The sequence below is a fragment of the Lissotriton helveticus genome, chromosome 1_2, assembly GCF_964261635.1.
Source record: "Lissotriton helveticus chromosome 1_2, aLisHel1.1, whole genome shotgun sequence".
Classification (NCBI taxonomy): Eukaryota; Metazoa; Chordata; class Amphibia; order Caudata; family Salamandridae; genus Lissotriton; species Lissotriton helveticus.
In genome coordinates this window covers 78,439,856-78,460,807 of record NC_136058.1, presented here as the reverse complement: position 1 = coordinate 78,460,807, position 20,952 = coordinate 78,439,856, and the positions used below count along the sequence as shown (strand labels likewise).

Here is a 20,952-nt window from a genome sequence, read left to right as displayed (position 1 = left end):
AGCACAGGAAACCGGAAAGTTCAAAGTGTATCACCTTGGTTGGTTCAATTCAGCTCTAGAAAGTTCGGTAATCTCTAGACCCGAAACATGGCCCGGGTTTCGGGATTTATATCCCTCATCAGTAGAGATAAAGTTCAGGGGTGGTGAAAAAAGCCGCCGTAGATCCGTCAAGGGCTTTGTTGCCTGCTCGGCACGCAGATGCGTATCCCAAAAAGCCCGTCGGCTTTGGAGGCTCGCAAAAGCCCTTAAGTAAAAAGCAAAGATGGGCGCGGCACTGCTGGCCTCTCCACCAGATCGCCCCTCAGCATTCTGGGATTAGTAGTGCGGGTAGCACAGGAAACCGGAAAGTTCAAAGTGTATCACCTTGGTTGGTGCAATTCAGCTCTAGAAAGTTCGGTAATCTCTAGACCCGAGACATGGCCCGGGTTTCGGGATTCATATCCCTCATCAGTAGAGATAAAGTTCAGGGGTGGTGAAGAAAGCCGCCGTAGATCCGTCAAGGGTTTCGTTGCCTGCTCGGCACGCAGGTGCGTATCCCAAAAAGCCCGTCGGCTTTAGAGGCTCGCAAAAGCCCTTAAGTAAAAAGCAAAGATGGGCGCGACACTGCTGGGCTCTCCACCGGATCGCCCCTCAGCATTCTGGGATTAGTAGTGCGGGTCGCACAGGAAACCGGAAATTCAAAGTGTATCACCTTGGTTGGTGCAATTCAGCTCTAGAAAGTTTGGTAATCTCTAGACCCGAGACATGGCCCGGGTTTTGGGATTTATATCCCTCATCAGTAGAGATAAAGTTCAGGGGTGGTGAAGAAAGCCGCCGTAGATCCGTCAAGGGATTCGTTGCCTGCTCGGCACGCAGGTGCGCATCCCAAAAAGCCCGTCAGCTTTGGAGGCTCGTAAAAGCCCTTAAGTAAAAAGCAAAGATGGGCGCGACACTGCTGCCCTCTCCATCAGATTGCCCCTCAGCATTCTGGGATTAGTAGTACGGGTAGCACAGGAAACCGGAAAGTTCAAAGTGTATCACCTTGGTTGGTGCAATTCAGCTCTAGAAAGTTCGGTAATCTCTAGACCCGAGACATGGCCCGGGTTTCGGGATTTATATCCCTCATCAGTAGAGATAAAGTTCAGGGGTGGTGAAAAAAGCCGCCGTAGATCCGTCAAGGGCTTTGTTGCCTGCTCGGCACGCAGATGCGTATCCCAAAAAGCCCGTCGGCTTTGGAGGCTCGCAAAAGCCCTTAAGTAAAAAGCAAAGATGGGCGCGGCACTGCTGGCCTCTCCACCGGATCGCCCCTCAGAATTCTGGGATTAGTAGTGCGGGTAGCACAGGAAACCGGAAAGTTCAAAGTGTATCACCTTGGTTGGTGCAATTCAGCTCTAGAAAATTCAGTAATCTCTAGACCCGAGACATGGCCCGGGTTTCAGGATTTATATCCCTCATCAGTAGAGATAAAGTTCAGGGGTGGTGAAGAAAGCCGCCGTAGATCCGTCAAGGGCTTCGTTGGCTGCTCGGCACGCAGGTGCGTATCCCAAAAAGCCCGTCGGCTTTGGAGGCTCGCAAAAGCCCTTAAGTAAAAAGCAAAGATGTGCGAGACACTGCTGGCCTCTCCACCGGATCGCCCCTCAGCATTCTGGGATTAGTAGTGCGGGTAGCACAGGAAACCGGAAAGTTCAAAGTGTATCACCTTGGTTGGTGCAATTCAGCTCTAGAAAGTTCGGTAATCTCTAGATCCGAGACATGGCCCGGGTTTCGGGATTTATATCCCTCATCAGTAGAGATAAAGTTCAGGGGTGGTGAGGAAGGCTGCCGTAGATCCGTGAAGGGCTTCGTTGCCTGCTCGGCACGCAGGTGCGTATCCCAAAAAGCCCGTCAGCTTTGGAGGCTCGCAAAAGCCCTTAAATAAAAAGCAAAGATGGGCGCGACACTGCTGGCCTCTCCACCAGATCGCCCCTCAGCATTCTGGGATTAGTAGTGCGGGTAGCACAGGAAACCGGAAAGTTCAAAGTGTATCACCTTGGTTGGTGCAATTCAGCTCTAGAAAGTTCGGTAATCTCTAGACCCGAGACATGGCCCGGGTTTCGGGATTTATATCCCTCATCAGTAGAGATAAAGTTCAGGGGTGGTGAAGAAAGCCGCCGTAGATCCGTCAAGGGTTTCGTTGCCTGCTCGGCACACAGGTGCGTATCCCAAAAAGCCCGTCGGCTTTAGAGGCTCGCAAAAGCCCTTAAGTAAAAAGCTAAGATGGGCGCGACACTGCTGGCCTCTCCACCGGATCGCCCCTCAGCATTCTGGGATTAGTAGTGCGGGTAGCACAGGAAACCGGAAAGTTCAAAGTGTATCACCTTGGTTGGTGCAATTCAGCTCTAGAAAGTTTGGTAATCTCTAGACCCGAGACATGGCCCGGGTTTCGGGATTTATATCCCTCATCAGTAGAGATAAAGTTCAGGGGTGGTGAAGAAAGCCGCCGTAGATCCGTCAAGGACTTCGTTGCCTGCTCGGCACGCAGGTGCGTATCCCAAAAAGCCCGTCGGCTTTGGGGGCTCGCAAAAGCCCTTAAGTAAAACGCAAAGATGGGCGCGACACTGCTGCCCTCTCCACCGGATCGCCCCTCAGCATTCTGGGATTAGTAGTGCGGGTAGCACAGGAAACCGGAAAGTTCAAAGTGTATCACCTTGGTTGGTGCAATTCAGCTCTAGAAAGTTCGGTAATCTCTAGACCCGAGACATGGCCCGGGTTTCGGGATTTATATCCCTCATCAGTAGAGATAAAGTTCAGGGGTAGTGAAGAAAGCCGCCGTAGATCCGTCAAGGGCTTCGTTGCCTGCTCGGCACGCAGGTGCGTATCCCAAAAAGCTCGTCGGCTTTGGAGGCTCGCAAAAGCCCTTAAGTAAAAAGCAAAGATGGGCGCGACACTGCTGGCCTCTCCACCGGATCACCCCTCAGCATTCTGGGATTAGTAGTGCGGGTAGCACAGGAAACCGGAAAGTTCAAAGTGTATCACCTTGGTTAGTGCAATTCAGCTCTAGAAAGTTCGGTAATCTCTAGACCCGAGACATGACCCGGGTTTCGGGATTTATATCCCTCATCAGTAGAGATAAAGTCCAGGGGTGGTGAAGAAAGCCGCCGTAGATCCATCAAGGGCTTCGTTGCCTGCTCGGCACGCAGGTGCGTATCCCAAAAAGCCAGTCGGTTTTGGAGGCTCGCAAAAGCCCTTAAGTAAAAAGCAAAGATGGGCGCGACACTGCTGGCCTCTCCACCGGATCGCCCCTCAGTGTTCTGGGATTAGTAGTGCGGGTAGCACAGGAAACTGGAAAGTTTAAAGTGTATCACCTTGGTTGGGGCAATTCAGCTCTAGAAAGTTCGGTAATCTCTAGACCCGAGACATGGCCCGGGTTTCGGGATTTATATCCCTCATCAGTGGAGATAAAGTTCAGGGGTGGTGAAGAAAGCCGCGGTAGATCCGTCAAGGGCTTCGTTGCCTGCTCAGCACGCAGGTGCGTATCCCAAAAAGCCCATCGGCTTTGGGGGCTCGCAAAAGCCCTTAAGTAAAAAGCAAAGATGGGCGCGACACTGCTGGCCTCTCCACCGGATCGCCCCTCAGCATTCTGGGATTAGTAGTGCGGGTCGAACAGGAAACCGGAAAGTTCAAAGTGTATCACCTTGGTTGGTGCAATTCAGCTCTAGAAAGTTTGGTAATCTCTAGACCCGAGACATGGCCCGGGTTTCGGGATTTATATCCCTCATCAGTAGAGATAAAGTTCAGGGGTGGTGAAGAAAGCCGCCGTAGATCCGTCAAGAGATTCGTTGCCTGCTCGGCACGCAGGTGCGCATCCCAAAAAGCCCGTCAGCTTTGGAGGCTCGTAAAAGCCCTTAAGTAAAAAGCAAAGATGGGCGCGACACTGCTGCCCTCTCCATCAGATTGCCCCTCAGCATTCTGGGATTAGTAGTACGGGTAGCACAGGAAACCGGAAAGTTCAAAGTGTATCACCTTGGTTGGTGCAATTCAGCTCTAGAAAGTTCGGTAATCTCTAGACCCGAGACATGGCCCGGGTTTCGGGATTTATATCCCTCATCAGTAGAGATAAAGTTCAGGGGTGGTGAAAAAAGCCGCCGTAGATCCGTCAAGGGCTTTGTTGCCTGCTCGGCACGCAGATGCGTATCCCAAAAAGCCCGTCGGCTTTGCAGGCTCGCAAAAGCCCTTAAGTAAAAAGCAAAGATGGGCGCGGCACTGCTGGCCTCTCCACCGGATCGCCCCTCAGAATTCTGGGATTAGTAGTGCGGGTAGCACAGGAAACCGGAAAGTTCAAAGTGTATCACCTTGGTTGGTGCAATTCAGCTCTAGAAAATTCGGTAATCTCTAGACCCGAGACATGGCCCGGGTTTCGGGATTTATATCCCTCATCAGTAGAGATAAAGTTCAGGGGTAGTGAAGAAAGCCGCCGTAGATCCGTCAAGGGCTTCGTTGCCTGCTCGGCACGCAGGTGCGTATCCCAAAAAGCTCGTCGGCTTTGGAGGCTCGCAAAAGCCCTTAAGTAAAAAGCAAAGATGGGCGCGACACTGCTGGCCTCTCCACCGGATCGCCCCTCAGCATTCTGGGATTAGTAGTGCGGGTAGCACAGGAAACCGGAAAGTTCAAAGTGTATCACCTTGGTTGGGGCAATTCAGCTCTAGAAAGTTCGGTAATCTCTAGACCCGAGACATGGCCCGGGTTTCGGGATTTATATCCCTCATCAGTGGAGATAAAGTTCAGGGGTGGTGAAGAAAGCCGCGGTAGATCCGTCAAGGGCTTCGTTGCCTGCTCAGCACGCAGGTGCGTATCCCAAAAAGCCCGTCGGCTTTGGGGGCTCGCAAAAGCCCTTAAGTAAAAAGCAAAGATGGGCGCGACACTGCTGGCCTCTCCACCGGATCGCCCCTCAGCATTCTGGGATTAGTAGTGCGGGTAGCACAGGAAACCGGAAAGTTCAAAGTGTATCACCTTGGTTGGTGCAATTCAGCTCTAGAAAGTTCGGTAATCTCTAGACCCGAGACATGGCCCGGGTTTCGGGATTTATATCCCTCATCAGTAGAGATAAAGTTCAGGGGTGGTGAAGAAAGCCGCCGTAGATCCGTCAAGGGTTTCGTTGCCTGCTCGGCACACAGGTGCGTATCCCAAAAAGCCCGTCGGCTTTAGAGGCTCGCAAAAGCCCTTAAGTAAAAAGCTAAGATGGGCGCGACACTGCTGGCCTCTCCACCGGATCGCCCCTCAGCATTCTGGGATTAGTAGTGCGGGTAGCACAGGAAACCGGAAAGTTCAAAGTGTATCACCTTGGTTGGTGCAATTCAGCTCTAGAAAGTTTGGTAATCTCTAGACCCGAGACATGGCCCGGGTTTCGGGATTTATATCCCTCATCAGTAGAGATAAAGTTCAGGGGTGGTGAAGAAAGCCGCCGTAGATCCGTCAAGGACTTCGTTGCCTGCTCGGCACGCAGGTGCGTATCCCAAAAAGCCCGTCGGCTTTGGGGGCTCGCAAAAGCCCTTAAGTAAAACGCAAAGATGGGCGCGACACTGCTGCCCTCTCCACCGGATCGCCCCTCAGCATTCTGGGATTAGTAGTGCGGGTAGCACAGGAAACCGGAAAGTTCAAAGTGTATCACCTTGGTTGGTGCAATTCAGCTCTAGAAAGTTCGGTAATCTCTAGACCCGAGACATGGCCCGGGTTTCGGGATTTATATCCCTCATCAGTAGAGATAAAGTTCAGGGGTAGTGAAGAAAGCCGCCGTAGATCCGTCAAGGGCTTCGTTGCCTGCTCGGCACGCAGGTGCGTATCCCAAAAAGCTCGTCGGCTTTGGAGGCTCGCAAAAGCCCTTAAGTAAAAAGCAAAGATGGGCGCGACACTGCTGGCCTCTCCACCGGATCACCCCTCAGCATTCTGGGATTAGTAGTGCGGGTAGCACAGGAAACCGGAAAGTTCAAAGTGTATCACCTTGGTTAGTGCAATTCAGCTCTAGAAAGTTCGGTAATCTCTAGACCCGAGACATGACCCGGGTTTCGGGATTTATATCCCTCATCAGTAGAGATAAAGTCCAGGGGTGGTGAAGAAAGCCGCCGTAGATCCATCAAGGGCTTCGTTGCCTGCTCGGCACGCAGGTGCGTATCCCAAAAAGCCAGTCGGTTTTGGAGGCTCGCAAAAGCCCTTAAGTAAAAAGCAAAGATGGGCGCGACACTGCTGGCCTCTCCACCGGATCGCCCCTCAGTGTTCTGGGATTAGTAGTGCGGGTAGCACAGGAAACTGGAAAGTTTAAAGTGTATCACCTTGGTTGGGGCAATTCAGCTCTAGAAAGTTCGGTAATCTCTAGACCCGAGACATGGCCCGGGTTTCGGGATTTATATCCCTCATCAGTGGAGATAAAGTTCAGGGGTGGTGAAGAAAGCCGCGGTAGATCCGTCAAGGGCTTCGTTGCCTGCTCAGCACGCAGGTGCGTATCCCAAAAAGCCCATCGGCTTTGGGGGCTCGCAAAAGCCCTTAAGTAAAAAGCAAAGATGGGCGCGACACTGCTGGCCTCTCCACCGGATCGCCCCTCAGCATTCTGGGATTAGTAGTGCGGGTCGAACAGGAAACCGGAAAGTTCAAAGTGTATCACCTTGGTTGGTGCAATTCAGCTCTAGAAAGTTTGGTAATCTCTAGACCCGAGACATGGCCCGGGTTTCGGGATTTATATCCCTCATCAGTAGAGATAAAGTTCAGGGGTGGTGAAGAAAGCCGCCGTAGATCCGTCAAGAGATTCGTTGCCTGCTCGGCACGCAGGTGCGCATCCCAAAAAGCCCGTCAGCTTTGGAGGCTCGTAAAAGCCCTTAAGTAAAAAGCAAAGATGGGCGCGACACTGCTGCCCTCTCCATCAGATTGCCCCTCAGCATTCTGGGATTAGTAGTACGGGTAGCACAGGAAACCGGAAAGTTCAAAGTGTATCACCTTGGTTGGTGCAATTCAGCTCTAGAAAGTTCGGTAATCTCTAGACCCGAGACATGGCCCGGGTTTCGGGATTTATATCCCTCATCAGTAGAGATAAAGTTCAGGGGTGGTGAAAAAAGCCGCCGTAGATCCGTCAAGGGCTTTGTTGCCTGCTCGGCACGCAGATGCGTATCCCAAAAAGCCCGTCGGCTTTGCAGGCTCGCAAAAGCCCTTAAGTAAAAAGCAAAGATGGGCGCGGCACTGCTGGCCTCTCCACCGGATCGCCCCTCAGAATTCTGGGATTAGTAGTGCGGGTAGCACAGGAAACCGGAAAGTTCAAAGTGTATCACCTTGGTTGGTGCAATTCAGCTCTAGAAAATTCGGTAATCTCTAGACCCGAGACATGGCCCGGGTTTCGGGATTTATATCCCTCATCAGTAGAGATAAAGTTCAGGGGTAGTGAAGAAAGCCGCCGTAGATCCGTCAAGGGCTTCGTTGCCTGCTCGGCACGCAGGTGCGTATCCCAAAAAGCTCGTCGGCTTTGGAGGCTCGCAAAAGCCCTTAAGTAAAAAGCAAAGATGGGCGCGACACTGCTGGCCTCTCCACCGGATCGCCCCTCAGCATTCTGGGATTAGTAGTGCGGGTAGCACAGGAAACCGGAAAGTTCAAAGTGTATCACCTTGGTTGGGGCAATTCAGCTCTAGAAAGTTCGGTAATCTCTAGACCCGAGACATGGCCCGGGTTTCGGGATTTATATCCCTCATCAGTGGAGATAAAGTTCAGGGGTGGTGAAGAAAGCCGCGGTAGATCCGTCAAGGGCTTCGTTGCCTGCTCAGCACGCAGGTGCGTATCCCAAAAAGCCCGTCGGCTTTGGGGGCTCGCAAAAGCCCTTAAGTAAAAAGCAAAGATGGGCGCGACACTGCTGGCCTCTCCACCGGATCGCCCCTCAGCATTCTGGGATTAGTAGTGCGGGTCGCACAGGAAACCGGAAAGTTCAAAGTGTATCACCTTGGTTGGTTCAATTCAGCTCTAGAAAGTTTGGTAATCTCTAGACCCGAGACATGGCCCGGGTTTCGGGATTTATATCCCTCATCAGTAGAGATAAAGTTCAGGGGTGGTGAAGAAAGCCGCCGTAGATCCGTCAAGAGATTCGTTGCCTGCTCGGCACGCAGGTGCGCATCCCAAAAAGCCCGTCAGCTTTGGAGGCTCGTAAAAGCCCTTAAGTAAAAAGCAAAGATGGGCGCGACACTGCTGCCCTCTCCATCAGATTGCCCCTCAGCATTCTGGGATTAGTAGTACGGGTAGCACAGGAAACCGGAAAGTTCAAAGTGTATCACCTTGGTTGGTGCAATTCAGCTCTAGAAAGTTCGGTAATCTCTAGACCCGAGACATGGCCCGGGTTTCGGGATTTATATCCCTCATCAGTAGAGATAAAGTTCAGGGGTGGTGAAAAAAGCCGCCTTAGATCCGTCAAGGGCTTTGTTGCCTGCTCGGCACGCAGATGCGTATCCCAAAAAGCCCGTCGGCTTTGGAGGCTCGCAAAAGCCCTTAAGTAAAAAGCAAAGATGGGCGCGGCACTGCTGGCCTCTCCACCGGATCGCCCCTCAGAATTCTGGGATTAGTAGTGCGGGTAGCACAGGAAACCGGAAAGTTCAAAGTGTATGGTGCAATTCAGCTCTAGAAAATTCGGTAATCTCTAGACCCGAGACATGGCCCGGGTTTCGGGATTTATATCCCTCATCAGTAGAGATAAAGTTCAGGGGTAGTGAAGAAAGCCGCCGTAGATCCGTCAAGGGCTTCGTTGCCTGCTCGGCACGCAGGTGCGTATCCCAAAAAGCTCGTCGGCTTTGGAGGCTCGCAAAAGCCCTTAAGTAAAAAGCAAAGATGGGCGCGACACTGCTGGCCTCTCCACCGGATCGCCCCTCAGCATTCTGGGATTAGTAGTGCGGGTAGCACAGGAAACCGGAAAGTTCAAAGTGTATCACCTTGGTTGGGGCAATTCAGCTCTAGAAAGTTCGGTAATCTCTAGACCCGAGACATGGCCCGGGTTTCGGGATTTATATCCCTCATCAGTGGAGATAAAGTTCAGGGGTGGTGAAGAAAGCCGCGGTAGATCCGTCAAGGGCTTCGTTGCCTGCTCAGCACGCAGGTGCGTATCCCAAAAAGCCCGTCGGCTTTGGGGGCTCGCAAAAGCCCTTAAGTAAAAAGCAAAGATGGGCGCGACACTGCTGGCCTCTCCACCGGATCGCCCCTCAGCATTCTGGGATTAGTAGTGCGGGTCGCACAGGAAACCGGAAAGTTCAAAGTGTATCACCTTGGTTGGTGCAATTCAGCTCTAGAAAGTTTGGTAATCTCTAGACCCGAGACATGGACCGGGTTTCGGGATTTATATCCCTCATCAGTAGAGATAAAGTTCAGGGGTGGTGAAGAAAGCCGCCGTAGATCCGTCAAGAGATTCGTTGCCTGCTCGGCACGCAGGTGCGCATCCCAAAAAGCCCGTCAGCTTTGGAGGCTCGTAAAAGCCCTTAAGTAAAAAGCAAAGATGGGCGCGACACTGCTGCCCTCTCCATCAGATTGCCCCTCAGCATTCTGGGATTAGTAGTACGGGTAGCACAGGAAACCGGAAAGTTCAAAGTGTATCACCTTGGTTGGTGCAATTCAGCTCTAGAAAGTTCGGTAATCTCTAGACCCGAGACATGGCCCGGGTTTCGGGATTTATATCCCTCATCAGTAGAGATAAAGTTCAGGGGTGGTGAAAAAAGCCGCCGTAGATCCGTCAAGGGCTTTGTTGCCTGCTCGGCACGCAGATGCGTATCCCAAAAAGCACGTCGGCTTTGGAGGCTCGCAAAAGCCCTTAAGTAAAAAGCAAAGATGGGCGCGGCACTGCTGGCCTCTCCACCGGATCGCCCCTCAGAATTCTGGGATTAGTAGTGCGGGTAGCACAGGAAACCGGAAAGTTCAAAGTGTATCACCTTGGTTGGTGCAATTCAGCTCTAGAAAATTCGGTAATCTCTAGACCCGAGACATGGCCCGGGTTTCGGGATTTATATCCCTCATCAGTAGAGATAAAGTTCAGGGGTAGTGAAGAAAGCCGCCGTAGATCCGTCAAGGGCTTCGTTGCCTGCTCGGCACGCAGGTGCGTATCCCAAAAAGCTCGTCGGCTTTGGAGGCTCGCAAAAGCCCTTAAGTAAAAAGCAAAGATGGGCGCGACACTGCTGGCCTCTCCACCGGATCGCCCCTCAGCATTCTGGGATTAGTAGTGCGGGTAGCACAGGAAACCGGAAAGTTCAAAGTGTATCACCTTGGTTGGTGCAATTCAGCTCTAGAAAGTTCGGTAATCTCTAGATCCGAGACATGGCCCGGGTTTCGGGATTTATATCCCTCATCAGTAGAGATAAAGTTCAGGGGTGGTAAGGAAGGCTGCCGTAGATCTGTGAAGGGCTTCGTTGCCTGCTCGGCACGCAGGTGCGTATCCCAAAAAGCCCGTCAGCTTTGGAGGCTCGCAAAAGCCCTTAAATAAAAAGCAAAGATGGGCGCGACACTGCTGGCCTCTCCACCAGATCGCCCCTCAGCATTCTGGGATTAGTAGTGCGGGTAGCACAGGAAACCGGAAAGTTCAAAGTGTATCACCTTGGTTGGTGCAATTCAGCTCTAGAAAGTTCGGTAATCTCTAGACCCGAGACATGGCCCGGGTTTCGGGATTTATATCCCTCATCAGTAGAGATAAAGTTCAGGGGTGGTGAAGAAAGCCGCCGTAGATCCGTCAAGGGTTTCGTTGCCTGCTCGGCACGCAGGTGCGTATCCCAAAAAGCCAGTCGGCTTTAGAGGCTCGCAAAAGCCCTTAAGTAAAAAGCAAAGATGGGCGCGACACTGCTGGCCTCTCCACCGGATCGCCCCTCAGCATTCTGGGATTAGTAGTGCGGGTAGCACAGGAAACTGGAAAGTTCAAAGTGTATCACCTTGGTTGGTGCAATTCAGCTCTAGAAAGTTTGGTAATCTCTATACCCGAGACATGGCCCGGGTTTCGGGATTTATATCCCTCATCAGTAGAGATAAAGTTCAGGGGTGGTGAAGAAAGCCGCCGTAGATCCGTCAAGGACTTCGTTGCCTGCTCGGCATGCAGGTGCGTATCCCAAAAAGCCCGTCGGCTTTGGAGGCTCGCATAAGCCCTTAAGTAAAAAGCAAAGATGGGCGCGACACTGCTGGCCTCTCCACCGGATCGCCCCTCAGCATTCTGGGATTAGTAGTGCGGGTAGCACAGGAAACCGGAAAGTTCAAAGTGTATCACCTAGGTTGGTGCAATTCAGCTCTAGAAAGTTCGGTAATCTCTAGACCCGAGACATGGCCCGGGTTTTGGGATTTATATCCCTCATCAGTAGAGATAAAGTTCAGGGGTGGTGAAGAAAGCCACCGTAGATCCGTCAAGGGCTTCGTTGCCTGCTCGGCACGCAGGTGCGTATCCCAAAAAGCCCGTCGGCTTTGGAGGCTTCGCAAAAGCCCTTAAGTAAAAAGCAAAGATGGGCGCGACACAGCTGGCCTCTCCACCGGATCCCCATCCTTTTCTATTAGCCATTGTAGCTCTACATTTTTTAATTCAGACCTCAGAGGAGAATAAAGGCATAGGTATTAAAGGACCGATTTGGATGGCGGGCGGACTCAAGAACGCCCGCCATCGTAGCAGGATCGGGACCGCCCACCTGCAATGCGGGGGTCACGCACCCCTAATTATGATGAAACTGCCGTCGCGGCGGTCGCATCTGGCAATTTAACATTGGGGTGGGTGCTGCAGCAACTGCCGCAATGGTAAATGGCTATGTTGTGCGTTCCCCTGCACAACGTGGCAGGCATGCCCGGTGCCTGCCACCTTGTACATGGAAATGTAGGGGGTCCCATGGGTACCCCCCATAGTGCAAGCCAGCCTCCGTCAGCCTTCCCATGGTGGTTCTACCACCATGGAAAGACTGGCTGATGCCAGCATTGTGATCTTCGAGGCACCGCCCCAATATCCCGGCCTCCTCTGCTCCGCCAGGCAATTGGTATGGTTGCCTGGGGCAGAAGCGTGGCAGGCGCTCTTTGCGCCCACCACGCTTGTGGCACAACTCTCCGCACCATCCTAATTTGGCGGGTGAAATGCAAGCCAGATGGTGGAGGAACCGCCGGGCCGGCGGTGGCGGTCCCTCCGCCATCATAAGAGCCCCTAAGTGTATAGTTGTTAACATTTCTGTTGTTGTGTTGATGTTCTTTTATTTATTTATTGTATTACATTTCTTGGATTTTAATGGAATTGTATTCTTTTAAGAATACTGTCTCTCAAAATTGTGACTATGAGATTTCTAAAAGTATGGAAAACTTGATAAATTGTCATTATTTCACGTACATTAGAGGAGGGGAATTTAATCTATCAAAATGGTTGTTGTACAACAAACACTAAATATATACAGCCTATGCTTCCTTCACAGTTCCTATTAACCTTTTACAAAAACAGGAATAGGGTTATATCTAAATTCAATTGAATAACACAACTCCAGTAGTTAAGTACAATAAGCCAATTGAGGTATATGATTACTAGCTCTTTTGAAAACACCATGAGGACTCCATCATTAAGCATGGCTTCCTATTGTTTCAGATAATTGATATCTTATACTCATATGAGTGGGTTCAAATTGGGCAGAATATGGTCAAACCTTTTCCACTTAACTAAATTCCAGCTTCTTGAATTATATTGTGCCTTTCGTTTGGGTACGGTACAAAAGGGGGTGGTGATGGACGGAGCATCTGAATCAATCATACACTCACACCCAGTCAAAAGATCTGGGTTTAATCCATCACCGTTCTTTGCCACCCCAGTTCAGACATGGCTATATGTTTGGGTACTGCATGCTCTCAAATGATACCATTATGGTACAATCTTTGTATTAAACTCAATTAAAATGGATTATAATATTAAGGTTTCAAAAACTTGGATTGAAGCTGGAATATTCTGCATAAATGGTATTTGTCAATGTGATATGGTTTGATCTTTCTCAGAACTACAACAAAAGTTTTGATACACCTTTTAGATTAAAACAAATATAAACTTTTGTGTAAACCAGTTTAGAGTGAGTTTCCAAATGCAGTGCTTATTGCCAAAACTTTTTTTTTAATTAGAACTATGTTTAAGTACATTTAATATCAGGGCATACTGTTTCTAAAATCTACGCAAAGATTTATAAATCAGTGCCTTCAAATGTACCATTTATTATCATTTAATAGTAATTTGTGGATTAATTACCATCATTAATGTTAGAAAATTCATAGCAAAAGTAGATCTCCTATGCTTCAAATGTGTTTCCTATATATAATTATTCACAAACCCCTTCAAAATTATTAAAAGCCAAACTTTTAGACATTTAGGGCCAGATGTAGGTATCCAAATACCGGTCGGTAACGGCCGAAAATACCGATTTTCGGCCGTTACTGACCGGTATTTGGATACTGAGATGTAGGGCATGAAAAAATAGAGATTCGGTAATTTTACCGAATCAGTAATTTTACTGAATCTGTAAATTTACCGAATCGGTAAATTTACCGATTCGGTAAATGACTGAATCTGTATTTTGAAATGTAGGTAGCACTGTAAACAGTGCTACAGGGCTTTAAGGATTTGTTATTTACCACCAACTATTAGTTGGTGGTAAATAACGAATTTCTATGTAAATGCAAATATGTGCATTTACACCTGTGCCATGTGTGCCACATACATGCCCTTAGGGCATGTATGTGTGCCACATGGCACACAAGCACTAATCCGGGGTGCAACAGGGTGTCAAAGTGACACCCTGCCACCCTTGACTATTTCACAATTTTACCGAATCGGTATTTACCGATTCGGTAATTGACAATCATTCCTATGGACCTTCAGGTCCATAGGAATGAATGGCAATTACCGAATCGGTAAATACCGATTCGGTAATTACCGAATCTTAACGATTCTGTAAAAAATACCGAATAATTGCCTACATAGGTTTTACCGATTCTAAAATACCGAATCGGTAAAATTCGGTATTTTAGAATCGGTAAAACCTTTTTACCTACATCTAGCCCTTAGATGTATTGGCAAATGGACTGGTGGCTCCATAAAATATTTATTGCTTGGCTCCCATATTATTTCAAACTTTTGGTTTGGCATTTGGAATAGTATTACAATATTATTTTCTTTTTCTGAAACCTTGTCATATCCATTGGTCATTTGTACATCATTTTCTTTAACATGTACATTAGCTGTGTCTTCATACAAATGTTTTAGACTTGTAATAGCTTCTGCTATTAAGTCAATTTTCTCTAATTGGAAGGGTGTAGCACCACTTTCAGTGCATGCCTGGTGTAGCAGGATACTTTAATTGGACAAGCTAAATCTCCTAAACATTAATTGACATTGTCATTTCAACTGTTTTAGAATGGATTGATGATTACTTTTATAATTCTTTATGATTATTGAATCACCTGCTTATTTTTTTTTCATTAACACATTTTATTATTTGACTTACATATAGTATCCTGTATAAATAACTCAATTAGATTCTATTCCCTAATTTATATCATATTTCACAAATAAGGGACTTAAAAATTGACTATATTTAATGTGTATTGCTTCATAAGGAGCAATTGGTACTTTTTCCATTACTATTTTCTCTTTATCTACTGATGTTATAAGCTTCACAAATTATTTTGAACAAGACAAATAATGCTGGTGCTGAAAAACAAATATAATGTGAAATAAAGTGTTTAAAACACTTTTATAAACTAAGAAAGTGAAACACTGATTCTGGAATAACTGTTGTTGCCCTTTCTGCTTCATTGATTTTAGGTTGAAGTATGTAACACTAAAGTACACCATCTCTCTAGTCTTATGCCGTACACAGAATATGTATTTCAGGTTTCAAGCAAGTTTTTTGCTAGCAAAGGAAAATGGAGTGAGTGGAGTATGCCAGTAATTAAAAAAACACCTGAAGCAGGTATGCTAAAATTAATATTTTATGCATGTTTCAAAGGGTAGTGCTCTAAAAAGATGTCAAATGTAATCTGTGTTGTCCTTAGATCTTATTAAAAAAAGTGAATTTGGAGGTTTTAACTTGTGTTATTTACTGTTATTAATATTTTGTGTTATTTAGTGCATTTTTATATAAATTTGAAATAAATGTTATATTGCCAATTATGTTAATTGAGTTGTTCTACAATGCAACCAGAATTTTTGAATGCAAGTTAAATACCTTTTTTAAGTGTGGTTCTTGCATCTTCTGCTTTGGCAAGACAGGCAAAGCAATTACACTTCAAAACTGCATTTAACGCATGCTCTCCACTAATACACAACTAGTTATGAATATATTCAAAAAGAACTGGCCCTACAAAATAAAATATTAATTTCAAATAAAATCAAACGTTGTTAATGAAAAATGCACTATTATTATGTATTAGAAGTTGAGTTTTGGTTACCTGTAATCACTTTTCAAGATATGCCCTCATTTTCTAAACGCTATACTTATGCTTTGCTTTGTTGAAATTCAGATGAGGAATTTAATATTTATTTTTTATCTGTTTTATGTTTAGTATTTTCATGGACCTTTCTTTAATCTAAATCTCTCTCTCTGTTTTTACAAGTACCGACAGGCAGGCTAGATGTCTGGTATAAAGTAAAGGAGATGTTTAACAAGTCTCACAAAATCACTCTTCTTTGGAAGGTAAGAATTTGGTTGGTCTTTCTTCACTCATCGAAAGGAGATTTGACTTAAAATAGAGTAAATGTTTCCAGATTAAAAAAATATAGCATGGGCACCATAAGGATTTTCGGAAAAAATCTAAACCCATGCAGTAAAAATTGAAAACCAGATTTTGTCCACCACTATCTCCTGTACAAGCCGCAAACCAGCAAGCACCTGATAGATATGATGAATATTTGTTATTTCGAAATATATGTGTGTCTCTGTGTGTGTGTGCACATAGATAGATAGATAGATAGATAGATAGATAGATAGATAGATAGATAGATAGATAGATAGATAGATAGATAGATAGATAGATAGATAGATAGATAGATAGATAGACACACCATGCCTTAAACTAAGAATTAGAAAACAAATATTATATAAAAACTATTAAAATAATTTCCTAGAATGGTCAACCTGACACAGTGACAGTATAGAAACACCTTAAAAAAGCAATTACTTTGCCTGCATCCCAGACCTTGGTATATTTTTCCACTATGCCACTCTACAGAAGGACTAGCCACATGCAGTCTTGGTGGGTTATTTAGAGACTGGTACAGTTTACTGTATTCCAGGGTGATATGGAAGGCATGTGGTTTGGCCTTTAGCCCACCATATTAAGTGATCTCTACTTGCCTGGATCTCAGATTTAGATCTCTACGCCATCAGAGGACCCACTGCCAGAACAGACAATACATTACTAACAATCATTGCATAGTATCTTACAGAGCACTGGTATGGGGAGCATTCTAGTACAGTACCCTGCAGACCCTCTACATAGCCAAACTGCTATCCTTTGGCGAATGTTGAAGTGTAAAGATCTGGAAAGTTATAACTTAAAACCATTACTCCAATGGTCTTCTAACTCTGTGATCCAAACATTAGGATTGTGCGTGACTGTAAATTTTAAGAATTAGAATGGGGTTTAATCAATATGGAAGGTGCAGGGACTTTTGGGTAGGACAGTGAAGAAATACTGTCTCTGTACCTTTGAGTTATAAGTAAAACTTGATGTTGTACATTTGATATTAGATTGTCTCTTTTTTTAAACATCAACAAAAACTAATTTTATGTATAATCGTCAAAAAAATAAGCTTGCCTGTCATGGCTTTTATTTTAATGCCTCGAATGATCTATAGAGATGTAACTATTGCAATTGTGAGATTTTATATTTGATTTTTAATAGATCATTTGTTCATTTTTATGCAACTTCTTCATGAGGTGTGTAGAAATATATAATCAGAGTGGATTTTTTTCATAATAATTTTTATAGAGATATCATTGCAAATTAGTTCAATTTTAAGATTGATCTTAAAACAGACTTTTTCTATATTTGTTTTATGGGACTGAGGTCTCCTACGAAGATAAGTAAAGATGTGTGTTTACCCAGTATTTGGTTCCCACGGGGTGTACTACCTAGTGCTTCTAATTAGAAATACTTGGGAGGGATTCTTATCTGTAAACATTGAAGCTCCAATAGATACTCTCCCGAAGAAGATTACTTCCTTGAAGGCACTGCCAGACTCTCTGATTGGAATCATTTCTTTAATTAAAATGGTTGTTTCAAGACTCTACCATTTGCTATCCCTAAAGGCTGGGTTGCTTGAACAAACAGCACACTTTCTATTGCCTGGTTTAGTCATGTGGTGACTCTCTGATACCAACTATAGGTAGGAGCTGGAATTGCTGTGGGGAGGGTAGTGGAGAGGAGAGCTGCAAGTGCACTTCAAGATCTTTGGAATGTCAGATTTAAATGCCACCATAACAGCCCCTCGCACGTGATGCTGTGGCTGCAATAGGAGGAATGACCGGCAGTGCACCTGTTTCCAAGTCACACTGCCCATTGTTCCTTTACACCTCCCTCTCCCATTCCAACAGTGCAATCGCATGTGGATTTTTGTCTCACAATTAGTCACTGGGATGGCATGCAGTAATCATCGGCGGCTGTTGCCAATCCGATATGGCAGGCTGCTCAAGGAAAAAATAATAAAAATAAATGTACACTAACCTTTCACTGCTGGCTGCTGCCTCCGTGATCTTCTGCTCTCATGCCGAGCCTCACTGCTTCTCTGCTCTCTGCACTGCAATCCCCATGGGCACAGGCTCCCAGACACCGCGCAAAATCCCAATGCAGTTCTCAATGTTATTACTCCGCATGAGAGTAGTGCTGGATTTGGGCGGAGAGACCGATTTTACACTCTAGCAGGGACTGTGAGCCTGTGCTCCTGAGCACTGCTGATATCTGCAAGGAACAGCCTGGAGATATCCAAGTGTGCATGTCAGTTTGGTCACTCTAAGACAGCTCGCCAAACCGACATGCGCACTTTCAGTGCCTACCACTCCTCCTCCCCCTGCTGCTGACGCTGTGCCATGGCCCCACCCTAGATTCAGCGGCATGGATGTGAAAAAAAAAATGATAATACAATTGTTTTATTGTCATTTTATTTCTGTCTGCTCTCTTTCAGCAGTGGGGCAACGCTCCTCCTCTATAGCGGAGGAGCAGCCCCATGGCCAGTAATTCATTTAGGGCCACATGCATCATATTAAGAATTGCAATCCCTATATTGTGATTTTTAAGGAATCGCAATTTAAGAATCACTGTTTCTTATGCTGGTAAGTATTGAAAAAAATATTGTGATTCCTACACATTCCTTAATTGCGACTCGCAAATTGCGAATCACAATTAAGGAATGGCTTCCCAGAGCCAAAACGCTACAAAGGGCCAAACTCTGTAGAAGATACGAACATGGGGACAGAGCAGGCAAATCACTTGCGTGGCTAGACAGACTTGATCATGCGGATCGCCTGGTCACGGAACTCACGGGTGACCAGGGGGGACAATTTTAGATACGCAATTGATTCGGACGAATTCGCCAAGCACTACATTCGGATATATAAATCTCACTCTGCTTGCCCGGAGGAAGAATCAAGAGCCTTGTTAACTGACATATGGCTCTCAACGCTGTCAGAGACCGACTGTCATTCACCCGATAGCAAACTCACGAATGACAAAGTGGCGCGGGCCATCAGGGGCCTTCAATCGTGAAAGGCAATGGGCCCTAATGGCCTCCCGAGCGAACTTTACAAAATAAAACGTGACAGAATAGCCCCATACATTAAAGTGATGTATGAAGAAAGCTTAGAGAAGGGATGACTTCCCCAAGATCAACAACTAGCCATAATAGTGGTGATACACAAAGTAGGCAAACCTAGGGACCAGTGCTCCTCATATAGGCCTATCTCATTATTAAATGCTGAAGCGAAGATATTAGTGAAACTGTTGGCGACACGCTTGGTTGGCGTAATCTCTGGGCTGGTGCATTCAGACCAATGGGGCTTTATGCCTTTCTGAAATACCTCCCTAAATCTCTGTTGACTTCACTGGGTACTTGGGAGACTGGACACTCTGATAGATGAGGCAATAGTGATGTCTCTGGACACCGCCATGGCATTCGATACTATCGAATGGTCCTATTTCTTCGCAGTACTAGAGAGGATAGAGTTTGATAGTAAGCATTTTTGTATGCACCTCTTTTCCAGACTTAACTTTCACACATGCACGGAGGGTCCACACAACAAGGCCATCATTTATGCAGGTACTGGGCTCTAACATGAAAGACACACTTCTCCCTCCATGAATGAACGAGTGTACAGGATTTTTACTGTGGCATTCCATACTACTGTTATTCTTAATTCCCACAGGGCATTCAATCTGCCTTTGTGAGTGTTTTATACAAAATGCTAGAATGTCTCCTATTACAGGCAATCTGTCTGATGCATGGGGGGCTGGTGTGGTTGCTAAACAACACTCGACTCAGCAAAGCAATTAAACAAGGGCTTTGGAAGTAGGGGTGCAGGGGGAACTGCAACACCCGTAAATAACCTCACAGAATGTCAGAAAATGAATGAGGAGTAAAAAGTACTTTCAATTTTGTGTTTATCATGTTCCATTTCCTATGTGTCCTGAGAATTAAAATGGCAGGCAGTGTCTTCTGACACATTGCTGCTTAGTTTTCTAACCTAGAAACTACGGTTTACCTTTCCTTTCTCTGACTAAAAGACGAGAGAAATTTGTAATGTGAACCATGTGACAATCTTTTTGGGGTACAGGGAGTGTGAAAGAAAAGGCTGAAAAATGTTGTATTTTCAAACACACAATACAAATTAAATAGTTGTAAATTAACTATTCAGGAAGGTCAAAATATATCAGCCACCAGAAAAATATAAATGAGGCATATTGAGGGGCTCATTATGATGTCGGTCGGACAAGCATCTGACTGGCATTGCAGTGGAAGTGAAACCACCCGCCTAGTAGTCTGCTGTTCCACTCCCCGTATTCTTATGCCACCCACCATTACAGCAGTCATAAATATGCCTTTTTCAATTGCAGCTTGTGATACGGACAGAAAAAGGGCCGCAGCACAAACTGCAATTGAAAAAGGCATATTTGTAAACATCCAGTCACCGTGTGCCAGGCACCATGTGTCGCTGGGCACACTGCGCATGGATGCTTGGGGGGGCACCATATGTGCCCCACGAGGCACCATAGCGGAGGCCCAGGGGAAGCTAGGGGCCATGCTAGGGGCCCCCAAAGTCCCTGTCTGTCTGCATTTCATGGCGGTTGGACCGCCATGAAAAGGAAGAGGGAAACAGGCATTGTAATCCCTACGGCGGTGCCTGAGCAGGCACCGCCCCTTTTATAGGGATTACAGTCCGACCGCTACACTGACAGGTTCCGAGCCCGTCGGAAAAGAATCGGTCAGTCCCTCCACCCAATGCTTCTGACTGGCAGATCAGAATCCGGTGGTCAGACTGCTCTTGTCGATGTTGGTGGGCCTGCGACCGACGGCCTGTCGGTGGTAGACCCACTGACATCGGAGTAAGACCCTATGTGTTGAAACCCAATTTCCTTAAGTTCAATTGTGCAAATTTAGTGGTCATTTCAAGAGGCCATTTAAATGGAAGAATTTGCTTTTTGTAAATGGCAATACCTTACAGCACATGGCTTTAGTCATAGCTTCAGGTCAATGTACTGCAAAATGCACCACTGGACATGTAATGCTCCCTTACCACTCTCCTGCTAAATGGTCATGAGCCGTTTGTTACCCTTGTGTTTTTTGTGTAAAGCTTGCATTTTTCACTATATTTACCACTTCAGTGACATAACATGGATGGTTTTTTGGAAACGTGTCTTTAAATAGGACATAGTTCGTTCATTGATACATAGTACATTGACACTATTTAACCATTATGATATTGTGACTTTTTAAATCATTTACCTAACACTGAA

The 20,952-nt window shown here is 46.5% G+C and overlaps 1 protein-coding gene across 3 annotated transcripts in view; it reads left to right on the top strand.

Moving 5' to 3' along the window:
* The window catches only part of LOC144798121 (interleukin-12 receptor subunit beta-2-like), a 467,579-nt gene that overhangs the window by 211,932 nt on the left and 234,695 nt on the right, over nucleotides 1-20,952 (top strand). For all 3 annotated transcript variants that reach the window (XM_078668879.1, XM_078668885.1, XM_078668889.1), the window contains 2 exons: nucleotides 14,768-14,915; nucleotides 15,559-15,638. In XM_078668879.1, coding sequence (XP_078525005.1) covers nucleotides 14,768-14,915; nucleotides 15,559-15,638 — 228 coding nt within the window. The remainder of the gene's footprint in view (nucleotides 1-14,767; nucleotides 14,916-15,558; nucleotides 15,639-20,952) is intronic.